At 35.7% G+C, this 20,869-nt stretch overlaps 1 protein-coding gene across 18 annotated transcripts in view; it reads right to left on the reverse strand.

Moving 5' to 3' along the window:
* EVI5 (ecotropic viral integration site 5) overlaps window positions 1-20,869 on the reverse strand; it is a 236,664-nt gene that overhangs the window by 59,137 nt on the left and 156,658 nt on the right. For all 18 annotated transcript variants that reach the window (XM_042997888.1, XM_042997886.1, XM_042997889.1 and 15 more), the window contains 2 exons: window positions 14,735-14,881; window positions 7,185-7,280 (listed from right to left, as the gene is read on the reverse strand). In XM_042997888.1, the coding sequence (XP_042853822.1) occupies window positions 7,185-7,280; window positions 14,735-14,881 (243 nt within the window). The remainder of the gene's footprint in view (window positions 1-7,184; window positions 7,281-14,734; window positions 14,882-20,869) is intronic.

Raw genomic sequence — 20,869 nt, forward strand, 5'->3', positions numbered from 1 at the left:
GAAAGGGATTTTTGTGGGTTTTGTTCACTAATTCTTCTAAAGTGTTTAGAGTAGTGACTAGCCCATAATAGGCACTCCATAAATATTTATTGAACTGAGTCCAATACCACATTCAAATTAATAGTTTAATCTATTCTTTTAGTCACATTGGGACTTTTCAACACGAGTAATTAAAATAGTGTGAGATGGTTTATAAAAGAAGTCTATAACTGAGTGGGTTAGTGGAGGAAAGACAACAAAATAGACTGGGATGGCATCATGAGAGAAGACTGATCACAGCAGGTCAAACTTAAGCTGACCTCTGAATGAAAAGCAAGATCAAAAGAGAAGAGAAGAAAAACAGAGTGAACTGGGATTTAAAGGATTTTTTTTTTTAAGTTTATTTATTTTGAGAGAAAGTGAGTGTGCGGGAAGAGAGAAGGGCAGACAGAGAGAGAGAGAGAGAGAGAGAGAGAGAGAGAATCCCAAGCAGGCTCTGCACTGTCAGTGCAGAGTCAGCTGAAGGGCTTGATCCCATGACCCATGAGATCTAACCTAAGTTGAAATCAAAAGTCAGATGTGCAACCAACTGAGCCACCCAGGCGACTCAATTTGCAGGATTCTTAACCAGTTTATTGTGGCTCAAGTATAGGTAAATGCTAGAAAAAGTAGGAAATGAAGCTAGAAAGGGAGGGAAGATCAGAGCAAAGAGAGTCTTGTGCAGAGAAGCCAGACTTTGAACTCTGTCCTGAAAGCCACTGGAAGCTACTAAGTAGGTAATGAACAAGGAACTAGCAGAAAGTCAGGGAAGGACAGAGAGACAGGGAGACAGAGAATCCAAAGCAGGCTCTGCACTGTCAGCTTGGAGCCCGATGTGGGGCTCGAATTCATGAAACCGTGAGATCATGACCTGAGCCAAAACCAAGAGTCAGACACTTAACCAACTGAGCCACCCAGATGCTCCGAGGAAAGTTTATAAACTTTAAATCAGACCTAAAGTTTCAAGTTGACTGAAGCATCTTTGAAATCAAATTTAATAAACTTCAGCCTCACAAGTGTATCTACTACCAAATACTGTGTTTATACAAATGAGTATTTGTTCACCTGATGTATTTCCTCATCTAAATAGGACACTTATAAAAGTATAATTTCATATACTTTAAGAAGGCCTTAATTATATTAATAACAGATTACATAATAATATAGTTTATTAAGTGAAGAGTTGGAGAGAAATTGGTTTATGGCGGATAATTTTCTTAATTCATTTATTTAAATTCAAGTTAGTTAACATACAATGTAGTGTTGGTTTCAGGAGTAGAACCCAGTGATTCATCACTTATATATGACATCCAGTGTTCATCCCAACAAGTGCCCTCCTTAATGCCCATCACCCCATCCCCATCCCCTCCAGCAACTCTCAGTTGTTCTCTGTATTTAAGAGTATCTTATAGCTTGCCTTGCTCTCTGTTTTTATCCTATTTTTCCTTCTATGGGAAAAAATTTTATTCACAAGAGAGTAATGTTAATTGGAAGAGTTAGTCCAAAGAAATATGAAATATCAAAATATTTGACAGAGTTCTCCCCCTAGTGGAACCTGAAAATGATTGAAAATATTTCCATGACTAAGAACAACCTAAAATGTATTATTCTTATAATTGAAAAGGCAGTTTCAGATTTTAGCAAGAGATCTATTCATGGATCTTAATGTGCATGCAATGAGCAAATGAATGAAAGTTGAATCATCAAAATGTTTACTGAAAACAAATTTACTAAATGTATTAAGAGGGAGCTAGCCATGGAGAACTCAGTAAGAAGAAATACCTTAAAAGCAGAGGACTAGGGGGTACAGAGAAATATCAATTAAGGAAGGCATAGTAGTTTGCGGAATGGTACAGAATTCTGAAAGAATGTGAAAATTCTGAAAAGTGTGTGTATGTGGAGTGGGCAGAGAGGGAGGACGGACAGGTAATGGTGAGAGATGAGATAGGAAATGCAGATTGGGGCAACAATGAGAAGGTAAGCATTTTATGCTGAGGAACTTTGATATGATTTGCTAGGTAAAAGACAGTCAATAAAAGTTTTTTATGTTGTAGAAAGCTAATTCTGATAGCTTTGTGGAAGAGCTGAGGCTAGAGAAAAGAGAACTGGCAAGGAAGTTACTACAACAGTTCAGGTAAGGCTGGGGACAGAATTCAGGGAATGGCTGGGGGAATAGAAAGGCTAAGAAAGAGTGAAAGAAAAGTTTCTGAAATTAAAATTACCTTTGATTTAGTTTTAGATTTACTCAGCACTTTTCTCTTTTGAAGGAACTGAAGAGCTAGGCAAGACACATCAGTCTGTATGAGTTATTAAAAATTATCTGAAAGCCAATCTACAAGAGTAGGTGAGTAGGTAAAAGGTTGGTAGAAATGTTAACTAGCACAAGCATTTTGTAAAAATAATTTGGTATTATCCAGTAAAGTTGAAAGTTTATATACTCTCTCTATATATATAGCCTTGATGTAAAGGGCTAAAAAAAACGTGTAAGTGAAGTTCCTACTAGGTTGAACAATTAAGTAAGAGATGATACCATTGACCAAGACTTGAGATACAGGGGCATCTGAGTGGCTCAGTCAGTTAAACGTCCCAACTCTTGCTTTCAGCTCAGGTCATGATCTCACAGTTTGTGAGACTGAGCCCTCCATCAGGCTCTGCTCTGACAGTGTGAAGCCTGCTTGGGATTCTCTCTCTCTGCCTGTCCCCCACTCATGCTCTCTGTCTCTCTCTTGCTCAAAATAAATAAATAAAATTAAAAAAAAAAAAAAAAGGCTTAATACAAAAAAAAAATTTGGAGGGAATGAAATAGGAACACATACAATTAAAAAAAATTTTTTTAATGTTTATTCATTTTTTGAGAGACAGAGAGAGACAGAGCGTGAGTGGGGGAAGGGCAGAGAGAGAGGGAGACACAGAATCCGAAAGCAAGCTCCAGGCTCTGAACTGACAGCAGAGAGCCCGATGCAGGGCTCCAACTTACAGACCAGGAGATCATGACCTGAGCCGAAATCGGACGCTTAACCGACTGAGCCACCCAGGCACTCCTAGGAACACATATAATTTTAAACATGTTGAATTTGAAATGCCTGTGCAACTTCTGGGGGGAGTGGTCTACTGTCCATTAAAACTATTACTCCACTCATCAAAAGATACAAGTTAGAAAACAACAATGAAAGACAAGTCAGAGTAGGAGTAGGTATTTGCAAAACATAATCTCAATAAATAAAAAACTACACATCCAAAGAAAAACACAACCCAGTAGAAAAATATATACAAAAAGACTTTAGCAGGTACTTTAAAAAAGAGGAAATCTAAGTGGCCAATATCATTAGCGATCAGGTAAATGGCAATTAAAACCATGACAAAATATCAATGTGTACCCATCAGAATGGCACAAGTTAAAGCATCTCTCACCACCAAGTGTTGAAGAGGATATGGAACAAGCAAGAACTTTCATATGCTGCTGCTGGGAGTTTAAACTGGTACAAGCCCTTTGGAAAATAAAGTTGAAGATTTGCATGCTCTGTGACACAACTATTCCACACTTTGGAATAGTTTTGGTATACATGCTAGAGAAACATGTACATGTGGTCAGTATAGTGCACAAGATTGCTCATAATCACAGCACTGTTCAAAACAGTCCCAACTGGGAAACACCCAAATGACCACTAATATTAAAATGGAGAGATACATTATGATGTTTTCATAAAATGGAACATGTACAACAATAAAAATGATTACTCTTTCTAAAATAATGTTGAACAAAGAACAGACAAAAATTAAAATATTCAATAAGACTCTACTCAAAATTCAGAAACAGGGAAAATTAAACTGTACAGAAAGGCATATAAAGATGACACAATTATAAGGAAAAGCAAAGGAGCGATTACCAAAAAACTCAAGATAAGGGAGTAGGGTATGATTGGGTAGACTTCTGGGGTATAGGCAATATCCTCTATCTTGACCTGAACAGTGATTATATGGGTAATGTGTTTACCCATATTATGTTGTTGCTTTGTATTATGAACTTCTCTGTATGTTGCGTTTGTATTTTTTAAAATGGCTTTTAAAAAAGGTTTAAAAATTATTGGGGAAACATGCTATGCCTGGAGTTACATTAGGATTTGTTGTCATACAAGATAGCTCCTGAAGCCATGTGAGACCTTTCATTTGAGCACAGCTCTCAAAAAGCCAAAAACTTGGATTTTCAGAAGAATATAAACATTCAGAACTGAATGTTTAGACTGAAAAACAATAAACAAGAAAGAAGAGAGGCAAAATTGAGTGGTGCAGGAAAGCCAAGAGAGGAGAGAATGTAAAGAGGATGATTGGCTAACAATGACAAATGAAATAAACTCAAGCAGGATAAATACTGAAAAAGTGCCAATGAATTTAGCAATTAGGATGCCAGTGATTATTTAATCAAAAGCCATTTGATGCCAACATACTCCTGATGGTAAAAATTTCATGGATTTTCTTTTCTATTTTTCAAAACAGATGTTATATTTCATTTTAAACAAGACATGCCACATATCAGGCTCTTCGTTTTAATTACTATTTCAGAATAAATAAAAAGAGTGATATAAATCTTGCTGTTTGTGACTAAGATGTACAGAAATGTAGCAAAATTTTATAATTTTCTTGATGTTGGAAAACTACAGGCTTAAACTAGAACTGCCTGTGATACCATGATTTAAATTGCTGATTACAAATATATTATGCAGTCAGTTCATGTCTAAAGTTTTCCTGCATATGTGTTACTTTTCAGGGAATATTACCAACAGAACACAAAAGCTATCTTTTTATAAACTTATACAAATCATAATGTGTTTTTAATTACTTTTGATGAGGCTATAATCAAAAGATGAGGCTATAATATATATGTCTTAAAAACTAAGCAAATTCTGAACTGAAATTTAAGACCAAAGGATATTTCAAGTAGGAAGAAATTCTAGATGCTGTAGCAAAAACTCTATTATAGCTTGGAACAGAATATAACACATTTTTAAAGAAATAAGATTTTAAGCATAATACTTTTCCCATATTAGAAATTTACTACCTTATACTGTATAAGAAATAAGACATAGAGTGAAAAAAACATTTCTTTTTGAATTCTCTTTTGAAAATTGCTTTGGCAATGTACGAATATGATAAACTTTCACTCAAAATTGGACTGAGAGCAGAGGCAACAAAAGAAGAAGTAGGAAATTAGTTAGCCATCCAAAGGAATGAAATTTTGACATTTGCAATGATGAGGATGGGGGCACCTGGGTGGCTCAGTTTGTTAGGCGTCCAACTCTTGGTTTTGGCTCAGGTCATCATCTCACAGTTCAGTTCATGGGTTTGAGCCCCACATTGGGCTCTTTGCTGGCAGTGTAGGGCCTGCCTGGGATTCTCTCTCTCCTTCTCTCTCTGCCCCTCCCCCACGTGCTCCTTCTCTCTTTCGGTCTCTCTCTCAAAATAAATAAACTCTAAAAAACAATGATGTGGATGGAGGTAGAGTGTATTATGGCAAGCAAAATAAGTCAGGCAGCGAAAGACAATACTACATGATTTCACTCATATGTGGAATTTAAGAAAACAGATGAACATATGGGAAGGGGAAAAAAAAGAGAGAGAGCGAAATAAACCATAAGAGACTCTTAACTATATAGAACAAACAGGGTAGATAAATGGGTGATGGGTATTAAGGAGGGCATTTGTTGTGCTGAGCATACAGTGTTATATGTTAAGTGATGAATCACTAAATTCTACTCCTGAAAACACTATTACACTATGTTAACTAATCAGAATTTAAATAAAAATTTGAAAAGGGTGGGGGGGGGGGAATAGGTAAATTGAACAAAAATAAAAACTTTTGTGCATCAAAAAACAATAAGAGAACAAACAGGCAACCCAAAGGAAGGGAGAAAACATTTGCAAATTATAGTCTGATAAGGAACTGACACTGAGAATATATAAGCAATTTCTACAACTCAACAACAACCTGATTCTGTAAAGAAAATACACAAATGGCAAATAAGCAAATGAAAAGACGGTCAACATCACTAATCATTAGGGAAATGCAAATCAAAACCACAATGAGCTACCACTTCACACTGATCAGGATGGCTATTATAAAAAAACAAACAAGCAACAACAAAACCCCCAGAAAATTGACAAGTGTTGGTGAGGATGTGGCAAAATAAGAACCTTGTGCATTGGCTAGTGAGAATGTAAAATGGTGCTATGGCAAATAGTACAGCAATTCTTTAAAAAGTTAAACACAAAATTATCACATGATCCATCAATCCCACTTCTGGGTAAACCCCAAAGAATTGAAAGCAGGGATTCAAACGGATGTGTACAACCATGTTCATAGCGGCATTAACACAATAGCCAAAAGGAGGAAGCAACCCAAGTGTTCACCAATGGATAAATAGATAAACAAAATGTGGTATACACATACAACGGAATATCACTCAGTCTTAAAAAGGAAATACATGTTTTCACATACAACGTGGATAAACCTTGATGACATTATGCTAAGTGAAATAAGCCAGTCACAAAAAGACAAATACTGTATCATCTTACTTATATGAGGTACCTAGAATAATCTAATTCAGAGATGAAAAGCAGAATGGTGGTTTCTGGGGGTTTGGGGAAGAGTGGTATTAGGACATGTTCAATAGGTCAACTTCCAATTTTGCAAGATGAAAAGAGATCTGGAGACTGGTTGCAGAACTGTATACTTTAAAAGAGTAAATTTTATGTTAAATGTATTTTACCACAACCAAAAAAATGGACTTGGAAATGAACAAGTGTTGAAAGTAACAATCACTCGGGGCACCTGGGGGGCTCAGTAGGTTAAGCATCTGGCTTTGGCTCAGGTCAAGATCTCACCGTCGTGAGTTCAAGCCCTGCGTTGGGCTTTGTGCTGACACTTCAGAGCCTGGAGCCTACTTCGGATTCTGTGCCTCCCTCTCCCTCACCCCCTCCTCCACTCGCATTCTGTCTCTCTCTCAAAAATAAATAAACATTAAAAAAAAAATTTAAAAAACAGAAACAAACACAAAAAAATAACAATCACAGTTATTAGGAGGAAGATGTAAATGATGCAGGAAAGGGGCAGAGGGAAGGAGAAACTATTGCCTTATTTTTGTGTGTCCTTTATCATTTTCATATGGTACCTGGATTTCCAGCTCAGCAATGTGCTGCTGTAATTCAGCCACAGCAGCTATGCTATCTGCTTCCCGGAGTCTCACAGCCATCACTTCTTCCTTGTTCTAGGGAAGAAACAAAATAAACCAAAAATAAACCATGTAATAAACCAAAAATAAAACATAAACACTTGTAATCTGCTTCAAATTTAAAAAATAACAAATAGATTAAATGAGAGAAAAAAATTGCCATTATCTCCTGAACTTGATATAAAATGAAGACCAAATATATAGAATAGCATTCCATCTTTAAGCATTGAGAAACACCACTCATGGGGTGCCTGGGTGGCTCAGTAGGTTAAGCGTCCAACTTTGGCTCAGCTCATGATCTCACAGTTCATGAGTTTGAGTCCCACGTTGGGCTCTGTGCTAACAGCTCAGAGCCTGGAGCCTGCTTCCGATTCTGTGTCTCCCTCTCTCTCTTTCTATGCCCCTCCCTGGCTCGTGCATGGTCTCTCTCTCAAAAATAAATAAAAATAAACACCACTCATATAAGTAAATGTTGCATAAAATGTTAAAATAAAAATGAACTTAATTAATTAAAAATTCGTATCACTGTTGACTGTGAAAGCTGCTCATTTTTTATGTAAGAACAAATATTGGGGAGCCTGGGTGGCTCACTCGGTTAAGCATCTGACTTCGGCTCAGGTCATGATTTCATGATTCATGGGTTGAAGCCCCACAGCAGACTCTGCCGACAGCTCAAAGCCTGGAGCCTGCTTGGGATTCTGTGTCTCCCACTCTCTCTGCCCCTTGCCCACTCATGCTGACTCTCTCTCTCTTGCTCTCTCTCTCAAAAATAAAGAAACATTTAAAAAATTAAAAAAAAAAACAAAAAACAAATATTGACAACTTTCAAATACCTAATGAGGACAACAGATTAACAGGCAATATGGATGCTCAGAGAGTATATTAGCTAGACAATATTTAAAAATTATATTCTTTCTGAGGCAATAAATGTCAATGAATTTTTACATTATGCTAAAGAGAACTGAAATTAGATTATATCATAATTCTAACCTTCCTAGGAAAAGTATAATATTTAACTCTACTACCTCAAAATTTCATAAAGAAAAACCCCCAAACTGTATTCTACAATATCTGTGCCAAATTATACTGATCCAGAAGTAACAAAATATGAAAAAAATACTTTAGAGAAATATAGAGTATAAAAAATATTTTGCTCCTCCATTTACTTCAGTTGCAATTTAGCAATCATTAGTATAAAAAATATACAGGGTGGTAACCTTAGGAGAAATTTAGCACCAACCATGGGAGAGAGCCACCTAAAACACTTTATCCTTCAGGTTAGCCTTCAAACGACTGCAGTCTCATAAGAGACTCTAAACTCTAAACTCTAGAGAGCACCGGCTAAACTGCTCCTGAATTTCTGATTTATAGAAACTCTAGGATATTAGTGCTTATTGCTATTTTAAGCCACTAAGTTTTAGAAGTAATTTTTTAAAAAGTAATACAGGGGTGCCTGGGTGGCTCAGTTAAGCATCCAACTTTTGATTTCAGCTCAGGTCATGACCTTATGGTTCATGAGATGGAGCCCCTCGTCAGTCGTCTGTGCTGACAAGCAGAAGCCTGCTTGGGATTCTCTCTCTCCCTCTCTCTCTCTGCCCTGCCCCAGCCCGTATGCACTTACTCACTCTCTCTCAAAATAAACATTAAAAAATAGTAATAGAGGGGGGCCTGGGTGGCTTAGTCGGTTAAGCGTCTGACTTTGGCTCAGGTCATGATCTCACAGTCCATTGAGTTTGAGCCCCACGTCAGGCTCTGTGCTGACAGCTCGGAGCCTGGAGCCTGCTTCAGATTCTGTGTCTCCCTTTCTCTCTCTCTGACCCTCCCCCATTCATGCTTTGTCTCTCTCTATCTCAAAAATAAATAAAAACATTAAAAAAAAAATTAAGAGGTTGCCTTCTAAAAAAAAAAAAAATAGTAATAGAGAACTACTACTTTACTAATGTTAATTAACAATTTATAAAAATTATACTAATCAAAATTATTTTATGTAAATTACATATACATTTAGCTATGTAAATTTATTAATACTTTCAAATGTATATTATAAATTACATGAAATTATGTTAATCAAGTAAAAAACCCAAAATTTACCTTAATCTTCCCCCTCTCTAATCACCAAGTCTTATTGGTTCTCTATAAAAATAGATTGTGAATTTATCTATTTCTCTTTATTTAAATGCTAACAGCTGGGCCCAAGCTAGCTACTCTGTCCTGTGCTATTTCCTGATGATCTCATATCACATCTCTCTCCAACCTCACCTTAAACCTACCTCCACACACAATGGCATGTATATTCCTTTAAAAAATAACTACATTAATTGCTACAAGCAATATCCCCTAATAAATGCTTAAATGCTAAAATTAGTTGCTGAAACTTTAAGCATATATGCATAGTCTTAAAATAGTTCCCCCCAAATATTTATTAATTACTGTGGTGGTTTTAACATATACCCACAAATTCTTTAATACTTTTTCCTTTTTTTTTTCTTTTTTTTTTTTTTAATTTTTTTAAACGTTTATTTATTTTTGAGACAGAGAGAGACAGAGCATGAACGGGGGAGGGTCAGAGAGAAAGAGAGGGAGACACAGATTCTGAAACAGGCTCCAGGCTCTGAGCTGTCAGCACAGAGCCCGACACGGGGCCCGAACTCACGAACCGCGAGATCATTACCTGAGCCAAAGTCGGATGCTTAACCGACTGAGCCACCCAGGCGCCCCTAATACTTTTTCCTTGAGGAGGTATGGCTTAACACCCCTGACTGCCATCGGACTGCAGGCTGGACTTAGTAACTTGCTTATAATGAACTGAGCATAAGAGAGAAAAAGTTCTGTAGTGGAGAAAGCTGGCAGACACCAACTTAAATGACCAAGGTTACCAGCATTAACCGTAAGATATATTTATACGAAGTGTCTTCTGATATGATGTGCTGAGAAGGACACTTCAACTCTGTATTCTTTCCTAAAATACATAACCTCAGTCTAATCAGGAGAAAACAGACAATCCCAAACTGAGGGATATTCTACAAAATATCTGACCAGTATTCTTCAATAGTCAAGGTAAGGAAAGATAAGAAAGCATTAAGAAACTGTCACAGAATGGAAGAGATGGAGATATAATGAGGAAATTTGAATGAAGTCTATAGTTTAGTAATAACATTGTACCATCATTCATTTCTCAGTACTGATAAATGTACCATGTTAGATGTTAACATGTAAGATGTCAACATTAGAAGAAGCTGATTAAAAGGCATATGGTAACTCTATGTACTATTTTTGCTGCTTTTGTGTAAACATAAAAATATTTCAAAATTAACGGTGAAAAAAAGAAATCTGAAGCAAATACAGCAAAACAGAAAAAAAAAAAAAAAAAAAAGTCAGTTGATTTCCTGCTTAAAACCTTCAGTGGCCTCCCACAGCATGGACTCTAAAATTTTACATGGTAAGAAGTGGAATTCCAACCTGCTTCTCTAGCTTTATTTCATTAGCTTTTCGATTTATAGAAGTCTCAGCAAACAGGTTCTTTCCTGCTTTTGGATCTTGAACTCTGTGACCTTTTTCATGTGAGGATCTTCCCCTGGCTCTTCATATGGTTGCTTCTGTCCTATTCTTCACGTCCCACCTTTGATACCACTTCCTAGCACTCCATTCTCCTTACCTCCCACTTTATAGTACATCATTCGTGATAATCCTGTGTATTTTTTACTTTACTGTCTCACTAAACATTGTGTCCACCTTCTTCACTACTGAATCCCCAGTGCCTATAAGACTGACAAATAAAAGCTGCCCAAGTATTTGACAAATACATAATTAGATGCCATCCTTCTTTGAAGTCTCATAATCTCACCTCCTCCCAATCCTATTTGAGAATCACTGTTGTAAAATATACAAAACATGTCCTAAAATAGCATCTATTTAGAATGAAAAGTCTGGCTATATACTTTGTAAGTAACACAATAGAGAAACAGGTATTATCATGCCCTGCTGGTCAAAGTACAAAATGGCACAACTGTCAGGAGTGTTATCTGACAAAATCTATGAAAGTACAAATATATTTACCCACTGACCAAACAATCAAATTACAGGAACACATAGATATACCTCTATAGTAATATGTAGATATAACTCTATATGTCTGAAATTATATATGTATAAGGTTATTCACTATACAGTGCCTGTGACAGCAAAACACTGGGAACAATCCATGTGCACACCAATAAGGACCTAAGCACATCCATGCAATGGAAAACAATATACCTTAGAAACTAATAAGACTCTTCAAGCACTGATATTGAAAGCTCTACAAAATATAGTGACAAAAAATAAAAATAAAAATAAAAAAAGAAGAGCATACAGTATGTTAACTTTCATGTAAGAAAGTGAAAAGAGGGGCGCCTGGGTGGCTCAGTCGGTTAAGCAGCCGACTTCGGCTCAGGTCATGATCTCACGGTCCGTGAGTTCAAGCCCCGCGTCGGGCTCTGTGCTGACAGCTCGGAGCCTGGAGCCTGTTTCAGATTCTGTGTCTCCCTCTCTCTGACCCTCCCCCGTTCATGCTCTGTCTCTCTCTGTCTCAAAAATAAATAAACGTTAAGAAAAAATTTTTTTTAATTATTAAAAAAATAAATAAATAAATAAAAGTGAAAAGAAAAATTATATATTTTTACTTGCTAGTATTTGCCTAAAAGAAACTCTAAAAGGATATATCAGAAAATAATAAAAGCAGTTACCTAACAAAAAGTAAAAGGGGTATGTGGTAGAATCAGAAACAGAATGAGGTAAAAGGGGACGGATTGCTTTGATTTATACTCAAACAATCAAAGCATTACGAGTATGTATTAAGCTAGCAAAATTTATATGATATATAAGCAACAGATTTATTTTCTTCCTGTTTCCTTCCTATCATTATTCCATGTAGGCATAATGTTATAATCATAGTAAAATACTTTGATTTTCCTCACTTAAAATTTCTTATCATACAATTTTGCAAATTCATAATTAATACATCTTTTCTCATGGACATACATATATCTATGTCTATATATCTCTCTATATTTGTAGAACCAGAAAATTTAAAATATTTGTCATCTTCAAATTTATATTTACGTAGCAAATCCCATAATCTCATTACTAAAATCTTAGGCACAAGGTGTATCTTGGAACTTCAGATTTTTTAGATTTTAGAAAAGTAATAAGGTACATACCTTAGTAGTATTAGTGGCACCTTAGTATTCTCTAGTGGCAACAACACCCATAATGAAACAGTATGCTCAGTGTTAAACACAATGAAACAGTAAAGTATAAAAATACACACCAAGTGGGATACAATAAAAATTATCCAAATGAATGTGTGTGAAATTTATGAGAAAACGTTTGGGTTTCAGAGTATTCTGATTTTTCATATTGGAGATCACAGACTTGTACTAGTTTCATTTTTAAGTGGGAATATTCAAACACAGTTATAGAGAGAAAATAACATTAATATTAAAAACAGTATCCTGATATTTTACATAAATGAAAAATAAAATGAACCTGAATAATTATTTACCAACAAATTATAAGCTATAATCATGTAGAACTAAATGAAAATTAATAAGGGGTGCTTGGGTGGCTCAGTCAGTTGAGCATCTGACTCTTGATTTTGGCTCAGGTCATGATCTCACAGTTTCGTAAATTTGAGCCCCTCTTAGGGATCTGCACTGACAGGGCGCAGCCCGTTTGAGATTCTCCCTCTCTCTCTGCTCCTCCCCCACTCACGTCCTGTCTCTCTGAAAATAAAAACCTTAAAAAAATAAATGAAAATTAATCAGATTTACACAATTGAAGGACTAGCTTGCTTGGAAAAGTTAAGGTTTGTTCCTGAACTATTCCAAGATAACAAGGTAAATATATACACTTAATTAGAATGTACTAGGTGCTAGGGTAACAACACACTGGTCATTCTCAAAATCTACAAAAGGTATTACAAAAGATTGAATAAATCAATATACAGTGTAAACACAGGGGGAGACAGGGGAATCAGCATCTTTAACCTATTTTACAGATTTATTAATGAACAGCTAAAGATTAAACAAAATATATACTGGTTCTTAAAATTCTCTAAAATTCTGAATCTGAGCCCATTGCTTAAATTAAAAAAATACATATATGTATGTATATTTTCATCAGCAAATTCAACAAATATTTATTTCCAAAGGACACTTTACTTAGCTTAAGTTACTAAGGCATTTGAGGAGCAATATTAAATCAAGTCATAGTGTTATCAACCAATGTTTAAGGAAAACTTACACCAGTAATGAAAAAAGATTAAGTTTAGTTCTTTATTAAAAATAAGTCAGCATAGACGATACAGCATCATAAAAACTCAATCACACATTAGAAAGACGAATCAAATTGATACAACCTCATGTCACATCACTTTATTTTTAAATTAGTCTAGTTATAACTTTCCAGAGGTACTAATTTTAAGTTAGTACAAATTTCAGTACTGCCTACAGATTTCTGTCAGTGTAAATTGTAACAGCCATGCATATTTATTAGGATGTAATTTCATCTCTGGATTTCAGTGACACTGATAAACCATTCAAGCTTCACTCTTGGTTTTTAATGACACCAGAACAAGTTGATGGAATTACAGCTTTACATGTGCCATTGAAAGTCTTATTTCTTATCATAGAATAATAAGGCTGAAATCTCTAAAGGGCATAATTCCTGCTATCTCACCATGGAAAGATGGATGACTAGTTTATTTTTAAAATTCCGTAACTTGTCTTCAGTAATCCATTCTAATGCTCAGATCACAGTCATCTCTTTAGTTATTTCTCTCTCTCTCAAACACACATACACTATCTCTTTCACTTTCTCTCTCCTTCTACCCCACTCCACATCCCCTCACCCTCTCACCACTGTTATACTGTAGATTAATTTCAAGAAAAAATTTACTTGCATTCAAATATTTTTTGATGCTTTATAAATCCAAACACTTTACACACACAAAATTAAAAAAAAAACAAATTAAAGTAATGGGAAATGCACACAATTTCCCCAACCCATTGGTATATACAAACTTCTTTTGCTTTCTACCCAGAAAACATTTATCAATACTGAATGTCTACTGATAAGGTACCAATCAAAGCAGAGTTGCCCTAACCTCTCTACATTACCTATCTTTTTGGTTACGATTTTTAAAACTTCGTTTTTAAAGGGTTACAAGTCAAAATAAAAATTGTACAGAGATATCAATTTTCAACCACCTGGCTAACTTAATTCCCTACACTAGCATTTAACCAAGTAGGTGAAAATGAAGTTTCCTGCCTGAAATCCACCTCAAGGCATGATGAGTTAACCTTGTCTGAAAGCAACCACCAAACCAAGTTCAGGAAAAGTTGGAAACAAAACTAGTTCTTTTTGGTTTTATTTGGTTTTAAGACAATAATGAGACAAAACAAAAAGGCATTATTATATTCACAAAAACATTAGGTAGTTGATATATTTACCTTGCATTCAATCTCTGCTTGTTTGCGCTTTGCTTCACTTAATTGAGTAAGTAGTCCTTTGTTCTGTGCAGAAAGATACTGCACCTTCTCATGTAGACTGATCACCTCTTGTTCTGCTCTTCGAAGATGGTTACTATTGATCTGATTCTAGTAATTAAAAATATAAATACTCAGACTATAAAGACCCGAAAAAACTTATATATTTCTACCTCTCCATTTTATACCTCAGTAACATTATATAAAATGTTATTATTAGTTACAGATAAAGTTTTTTTTTAACAAATAGTTAAATACTAAAAAGAAAAAAGTATACAAGTGCTTTAAAAATCAAGCCATCCAGGGGCGCCTGGGTGGCTCAGTTGGTTAAGCGTCTGACTTCGGCTCAGGTCATGATCTCACGGTCCGTGAGTTCGAGCCCCGCGTCGGGCTCTGTGCTGACAGCTCAGAGCCTGGAGCCTGCTTCCGATTCTGAGTCTCCCTCTCTCTCTCTGACCCTCCCCCGTTCATGCTCTGTCTCTCTCTGTCTCAAAAATAAATAAACATTAAAAAAAAATTAAAAAAAAAAATCAAGCCATCCAAAAGAATACTTAAGGTCCATATCAAAACCTCTTCCTACAGCTCAATATTTTCATTTATACAATAAATATCTATAAACTTTAAGAATGTTTACACAGAACTTGAAGGTATTAAATTGTGCAACAGGCAGTGTCACACAAATGAGTAGATACAGGAATATGATGAATTTGACTCCTATTTCCAGTTCTCAAAAGAAAGTACAGACTGACTGAAAAGTACCATCACCATTTACTGAACTGTAAAATCCCTGATGTCATAAAATGTGTCATGTGCACTTTTACATTCCTCCCATGTACAGCACAGTCTTTTTATAGAGCATGGACTGGTTTTGAACTCTGACTTGTTATTTGGTCATTATCTAAACTAGTTATAATATTTGAGTCTCTATTTCCTCATCTGAAAAATGTATATAAAAATAAGACCAATTTTTCATTTAGTTGTCTTTAGTATTAAATGAGAGATTACATGCAGCAGGCCTTAATATATAGTAAGAACTCAATATATGCTAGCTGCTTAATTTATTGTAATTATAGAACATGCTAAGAAATTATATAGACCTTAAGTTGACTGACATGAGGTAGTCTTCCCATTCAAGCTTCATGCAGCCTGATTTCTCTCAACCCCAAAATATTCTATTAGGGGTCTGAAACAGTGGGGATTTTATAACCAAAGACAGGAAAATCTGGCTCCTCATTTTATAGTTTTTCACCCATAGTAAAGTTATCTAATCCCATCCAATTTCAGTACACTGTTATAAGCATAGATATTACCACTCGAATTTAAAGTCTGTGTTCTATCTGTCTCTCAAAAATAAATGAAATCTTTAAAAAATTTAAAGTCTATGTTGTAGCAGTCATATGAAAAAAGTTTATGCAAGGAGTCTCACACAATGCCTGAAATTTAACAGATACTTAATAAATCCTTGGTTGTTACTATTATTATATCTATTCTGCCTCACTCTATGAAAATGACCCTGCCTGCAGTTTTTTTTTTGAGCTATTTTTTTTTAACGTTTGTTTATTATTGAGAGACAGAGAGACACAAAGCGTGAGTAGGGGAGGGGTAGAGAGAGGGGGAGACACAGAATCTGAAGTAGGCTCCAGGCTCTGAGCTGTCAGCACAGGGCCTGACATAGGGCTCGAACTCACAAACTGCGAGATCATGACCTGAGCCGAAGTCAGTCGCTTAACCAACTGAGCCACCCAGGTGTCCCAAACCTGCCTTGGGTTTTAATAAAAAGATCCACATCATCTAATAGATTTAAACTCCAAAACATTCTACCACTTCTGGGTTTCTTCATCCTTACTTTTACTCATCTTCCTGACTCACTATATGTCTACAAAATAAACAGTGAACTTCTTAGTGCTCAAGTACTTAGTACTTACATACAAAATGTTCCACAACCTCTTTTTACTATCTTTCCTCCTACCACTAAACAAATAACCACACTTGAGAGGGACACACCTTCAACATAAGCTGCAAAGAATTCCCACAAATAGAACTCCTCCTTGCACCACTCAATACAAGTCCATGACCCATCATCACAAACTATACACATTAAACAAAACGCCAAATTGATGATGAGTGAGAAACAGTAGAAAAAAGGATAGCAATGACAGATTTTTTTAAAACTCTAGATAACAAAATAATCATGTAAGGACTTTATATAAAATATTTTGTTTAAAATTTTTAGACATAGGGGCGCCTGGGTGGCTCAGTCGGTTAAGCATTCGACTTCGGCTCAGGTCATAATCTTGTGGTTCGTGGGTTCGAGCCCTGCGTCGGGCTCTGTGCTGACAGCTCAGAGCCTGGAGCCTGCTTTGGATTCTGTATCTCCCTCTCTCTCTGACCCTCCCCTGCTCATGCTCTGTCTCTCTCTCAAAAATAAATAAACATCAAAAAAAATTTTTTTTTAATTTTTTTTTTAATTTTTTTTAACGTCTATTTATTTTTGAGACAGAGAGAGACAGAGCATGAACAGGGAGTGTCAGAGAGAGGGAGACACAGAATCTGAAACAGGCTCCAGGCTCGGAGCTGTCAGCACAGAGCCCGACGCGGGGCTCGAACTCACAGACCGCAAGATCATGACCTGAGCCGAAGTCGGCCGCTTAACCGACTGAGCCACCCAGGCGCCCCTTTAATTTTTTTAGACATAAAAAGAGGAAGGAAAAACATAAGCATAGAACAAGTAACTATCAAAAAACATTTAGCAAATTTGAAAAACAACCAAATACATTTTCTAGAAGTTAATATAGCCAAACATATTAAAAATTAATTAAAGGATTAAATAGGAGATTAGATACATTGAAGATAGTGTCCCAGAAGAGGTAAAGAGAGTAAGGAGGTACAAAATACACCTAATAGGGGTTGCAAGATAAAACAGAAAACAAAAAGATTAGATATAATGGTCTAAGAGACAACAATAGTTGAGAATTTTTTACAACTGGAAGAAATATATATATGAATCTACTATTCATGAAGCACAACTAATTCCAAACAGGATAAATACAAATAAACCCTCAATAAGATACATTTTAACAAAACAGAATGCTAAAGAGAAGACGAGACAGGAGCATCTGGGGGGCTCAGCTGCTTAAGTACTTGACTCTTGATTTCAGCTCAGGTCATGACCTTACAGTTCATGGGTTTGAGCCCCACAAAGGGCTCTGGGCTGGAAGTGCAAAGCCAGCTTGGGGTTTTCTCTCTCCTCCCCTCTCTCTCTCTCTCTCTGCCCCTCTCTTGCTAGCACGTTCTCTCTCTCTAAAAATAAATAACTAAAAAAAAAAAAAAAAAAAAAAGAAGAGACAAATCAGACATCAATAGGAAAAATCTGTAGTGCTTAAAAAAATAAATTTCATCCTACAACAGTACATTTAGCTAAACTATAAGAGTGCGAAAAAGTACACCTATTTTAAGAAAGTGAGAGTTTACAATTCATGATTGAAATTGGAAAAAACTGTTAAATAAAAGTGAGAGAGAGCAAAAACGCAGCAAACAAGTAGACAAATCCAAATAAGCCCTGACTCCATAGAATAATAATGTCTAATAATTTAGAGATATAAAAAATGTATAATAGTAAGATACAAGACTGGAAATGGAAGAAGAGCATATAGAGATCTTCTAAGGCCCTTACACACTTTTAAAGGAAGATGGAGATAATTATCAACATCAAACTCTGTTTAGTCTCAGATGAGACTTTTTTTTTTTTTCAGGTAATAAACACTAATAGAAAACAAATGGAATTATAAAAGTCAAACTAGCAGAAGAGAAAGAAACATCTAAATCCAATAAAAAGCAAGAAAGGAAAAAAAACACAAAAAAGAAATGAAGTAAAAAATTTTCAAATATATCATAATAAACAGTTTTGATTTCTGATGAGGATATAGAGTAGAAAGAGGATTGTTTCCATCCTTTCAATTAAAAAAAAAAAAAAAAAGCTGGCCAAACTCTCAATTAATGACTTTTGTTGAAACCAGAGAGGTGAGCACACAGGGCAACAAACTAACCCCAAATCTAAGGACAGACAGGGCAGATGAAGCCAGAAACTGTTAAGAATAATTTAGCCAGAGGCCAAGTATTGGCTGGCTAGAGAGTGTGGAGCCTAACGGAGCAAAACAGTTCACAAGCTTTTGTACACTTTTTCTTCATGGACCCCAACAGGTACACACAAAAAAGATGGATGAAAGCCTTGAGAAAGAGATCTCCATAGTAAAGGCTTGAGGGAGGAGAACAGCAGCCAATACAAAAGCACTAAACCTTGCTTATTTCTTCTACAGAACAAAAGGTTTCATCCGTTACTATCAGAAACACTGGTGCCCTTAGAACATTGGGGAAACCACCGTATCTGAGAAAGGGACAGGACTATATTTTGGGCCTAGGACTATATAGCTGGTGGTAGGGCAGGAGCACTAAGAAAGTCAAACACACCAGATCCAGGGGCACAATGCAGCCTAAGACTGAGGCTTTATCAAAACAATGGGGAACACTCTGGCCCTCCAACTTCCTGTAACAAGTAAGAGTGGAATACTGCTGGAGACGGAAAAGTGCGAAAAATTGAAATTGGAAAAAAACTGTTAAATAAAAGTGAGAGAGAGCAAAAACGCTCTGAAGCACTCTCTGAAGTGCTGTACACATGGAAGACCTAAAAGACATTGAGAAAAGCCTCTGGCAAACCAGCCCCTAATCTAAAAATAAGATAGTGTTAGAGGAATTTGAAGCCTGTGGTGCAATGAGGGTAACCACAGAAACAACAAACCTCAAAACCAGCCCAACTCCTGACTATATTAACTCAAATCCCCCACATTAAAGGCCTACCAGAAGAAAAGGTATGCCCATTTCCAGGCATAAAAACTACTTACCTTAGTCTACTGTCCTACACTAGACACTCAGTTTTCAACAAAAAATTACAAAGCATAGGAAAAAGAAAAAACCAAACACTACCAAGAGACAAAGCAATCAACAGACTTGGCCTCATACAGGACACAGATATTAAAATTACCTAACAGGGAATTTAAAATAACTGTAATTAACATGTTAAGGCTCTAAGAGAAAGGTTAAAAACATTCAAGATCACATACTTAATATAAGCAGAGAAATGAAAACTGTAAGAATCAAACAGAATGCTAGAAATGAAAAACACAGTAACAGATGTGAAGAATGCCTTCAATGGCTCATCAGACAACTCCCAAAGTGGAGCAAAGAATCAGTGAACTTAAAGATAAATCAATAGAAATATTTAACACAATAGAAACTGAAACACAAAGAGAACAAATAATGAGAAGAAAAAAGAAAAGAGCATCGAAGAGTTACTATCAATATCAAATAATCTAACGTATGTGTAATGGGAATCCCAGGAGGAGAAAAGAATATGGAACGGACAGAAGAAATATCTGAAGAAAGAATAACCAAGAATTTTCCACATTTCATGGTAGATAGAAATCCACAGGTCCAAGAAACTCAGAGGGAAACAAAACAAAAAATACAGCAAGTCATTTCATATTCAGAGTGCTAAAAACAAAAGAGAAAATCTTAAAAGTAACCAGAGGATAAAACACATTACATGCAGATAAACAAAAATTATAACAGAATTCTGGTTTACATGGTTACTGACAAGAAGAGTAACTTTAAGTGTTGAAGGAAAACAACAACCCAGATTTCAATATCCAGCAAATATATATTTTAAAATTGGAGAAATACTTTCCCAAACAAACAAAACTAAAAATCCACTGCCAGCTGATCAGCAGTACAAGACATGTTAAAGAGATTTCTTAAGCAGAAGGAATATGACACCAGACAGAAACATGGATCTGTACAAAAAAATAGAATACTGAAAAATGGAATAATTGAAGGAAATAAATATCATTAAATTTTTTTTTAATTTCTCTGAAAGGTAACTGATTAAAGCAAGACTAGTAGCACATATGACATATTTGTACTATATGTAAAAGCAAAATATATGACAACAAATAGCACAAAGGATAGGAGGAAGAACTGGGAATATACTGTTGTAAGGTCCTTATACTACATGTGAGGAATATTATTTGAAGATTAGCTCTCATT

Source organism: Panthera tigris, chromosome C1 (genome assembly GCF_018350195.1).
Source record: "Panthera tigris isolate Pti1 chromosome C1, P.tigris_Pti1_mat1.1, whole genome shotgun sequence".
Taxonomy (NCBI): Eukaryota; Metazoa; Chordata; class Mammalia; order Carnivora; family Felidae; genus Panthera; species Panthera tigris.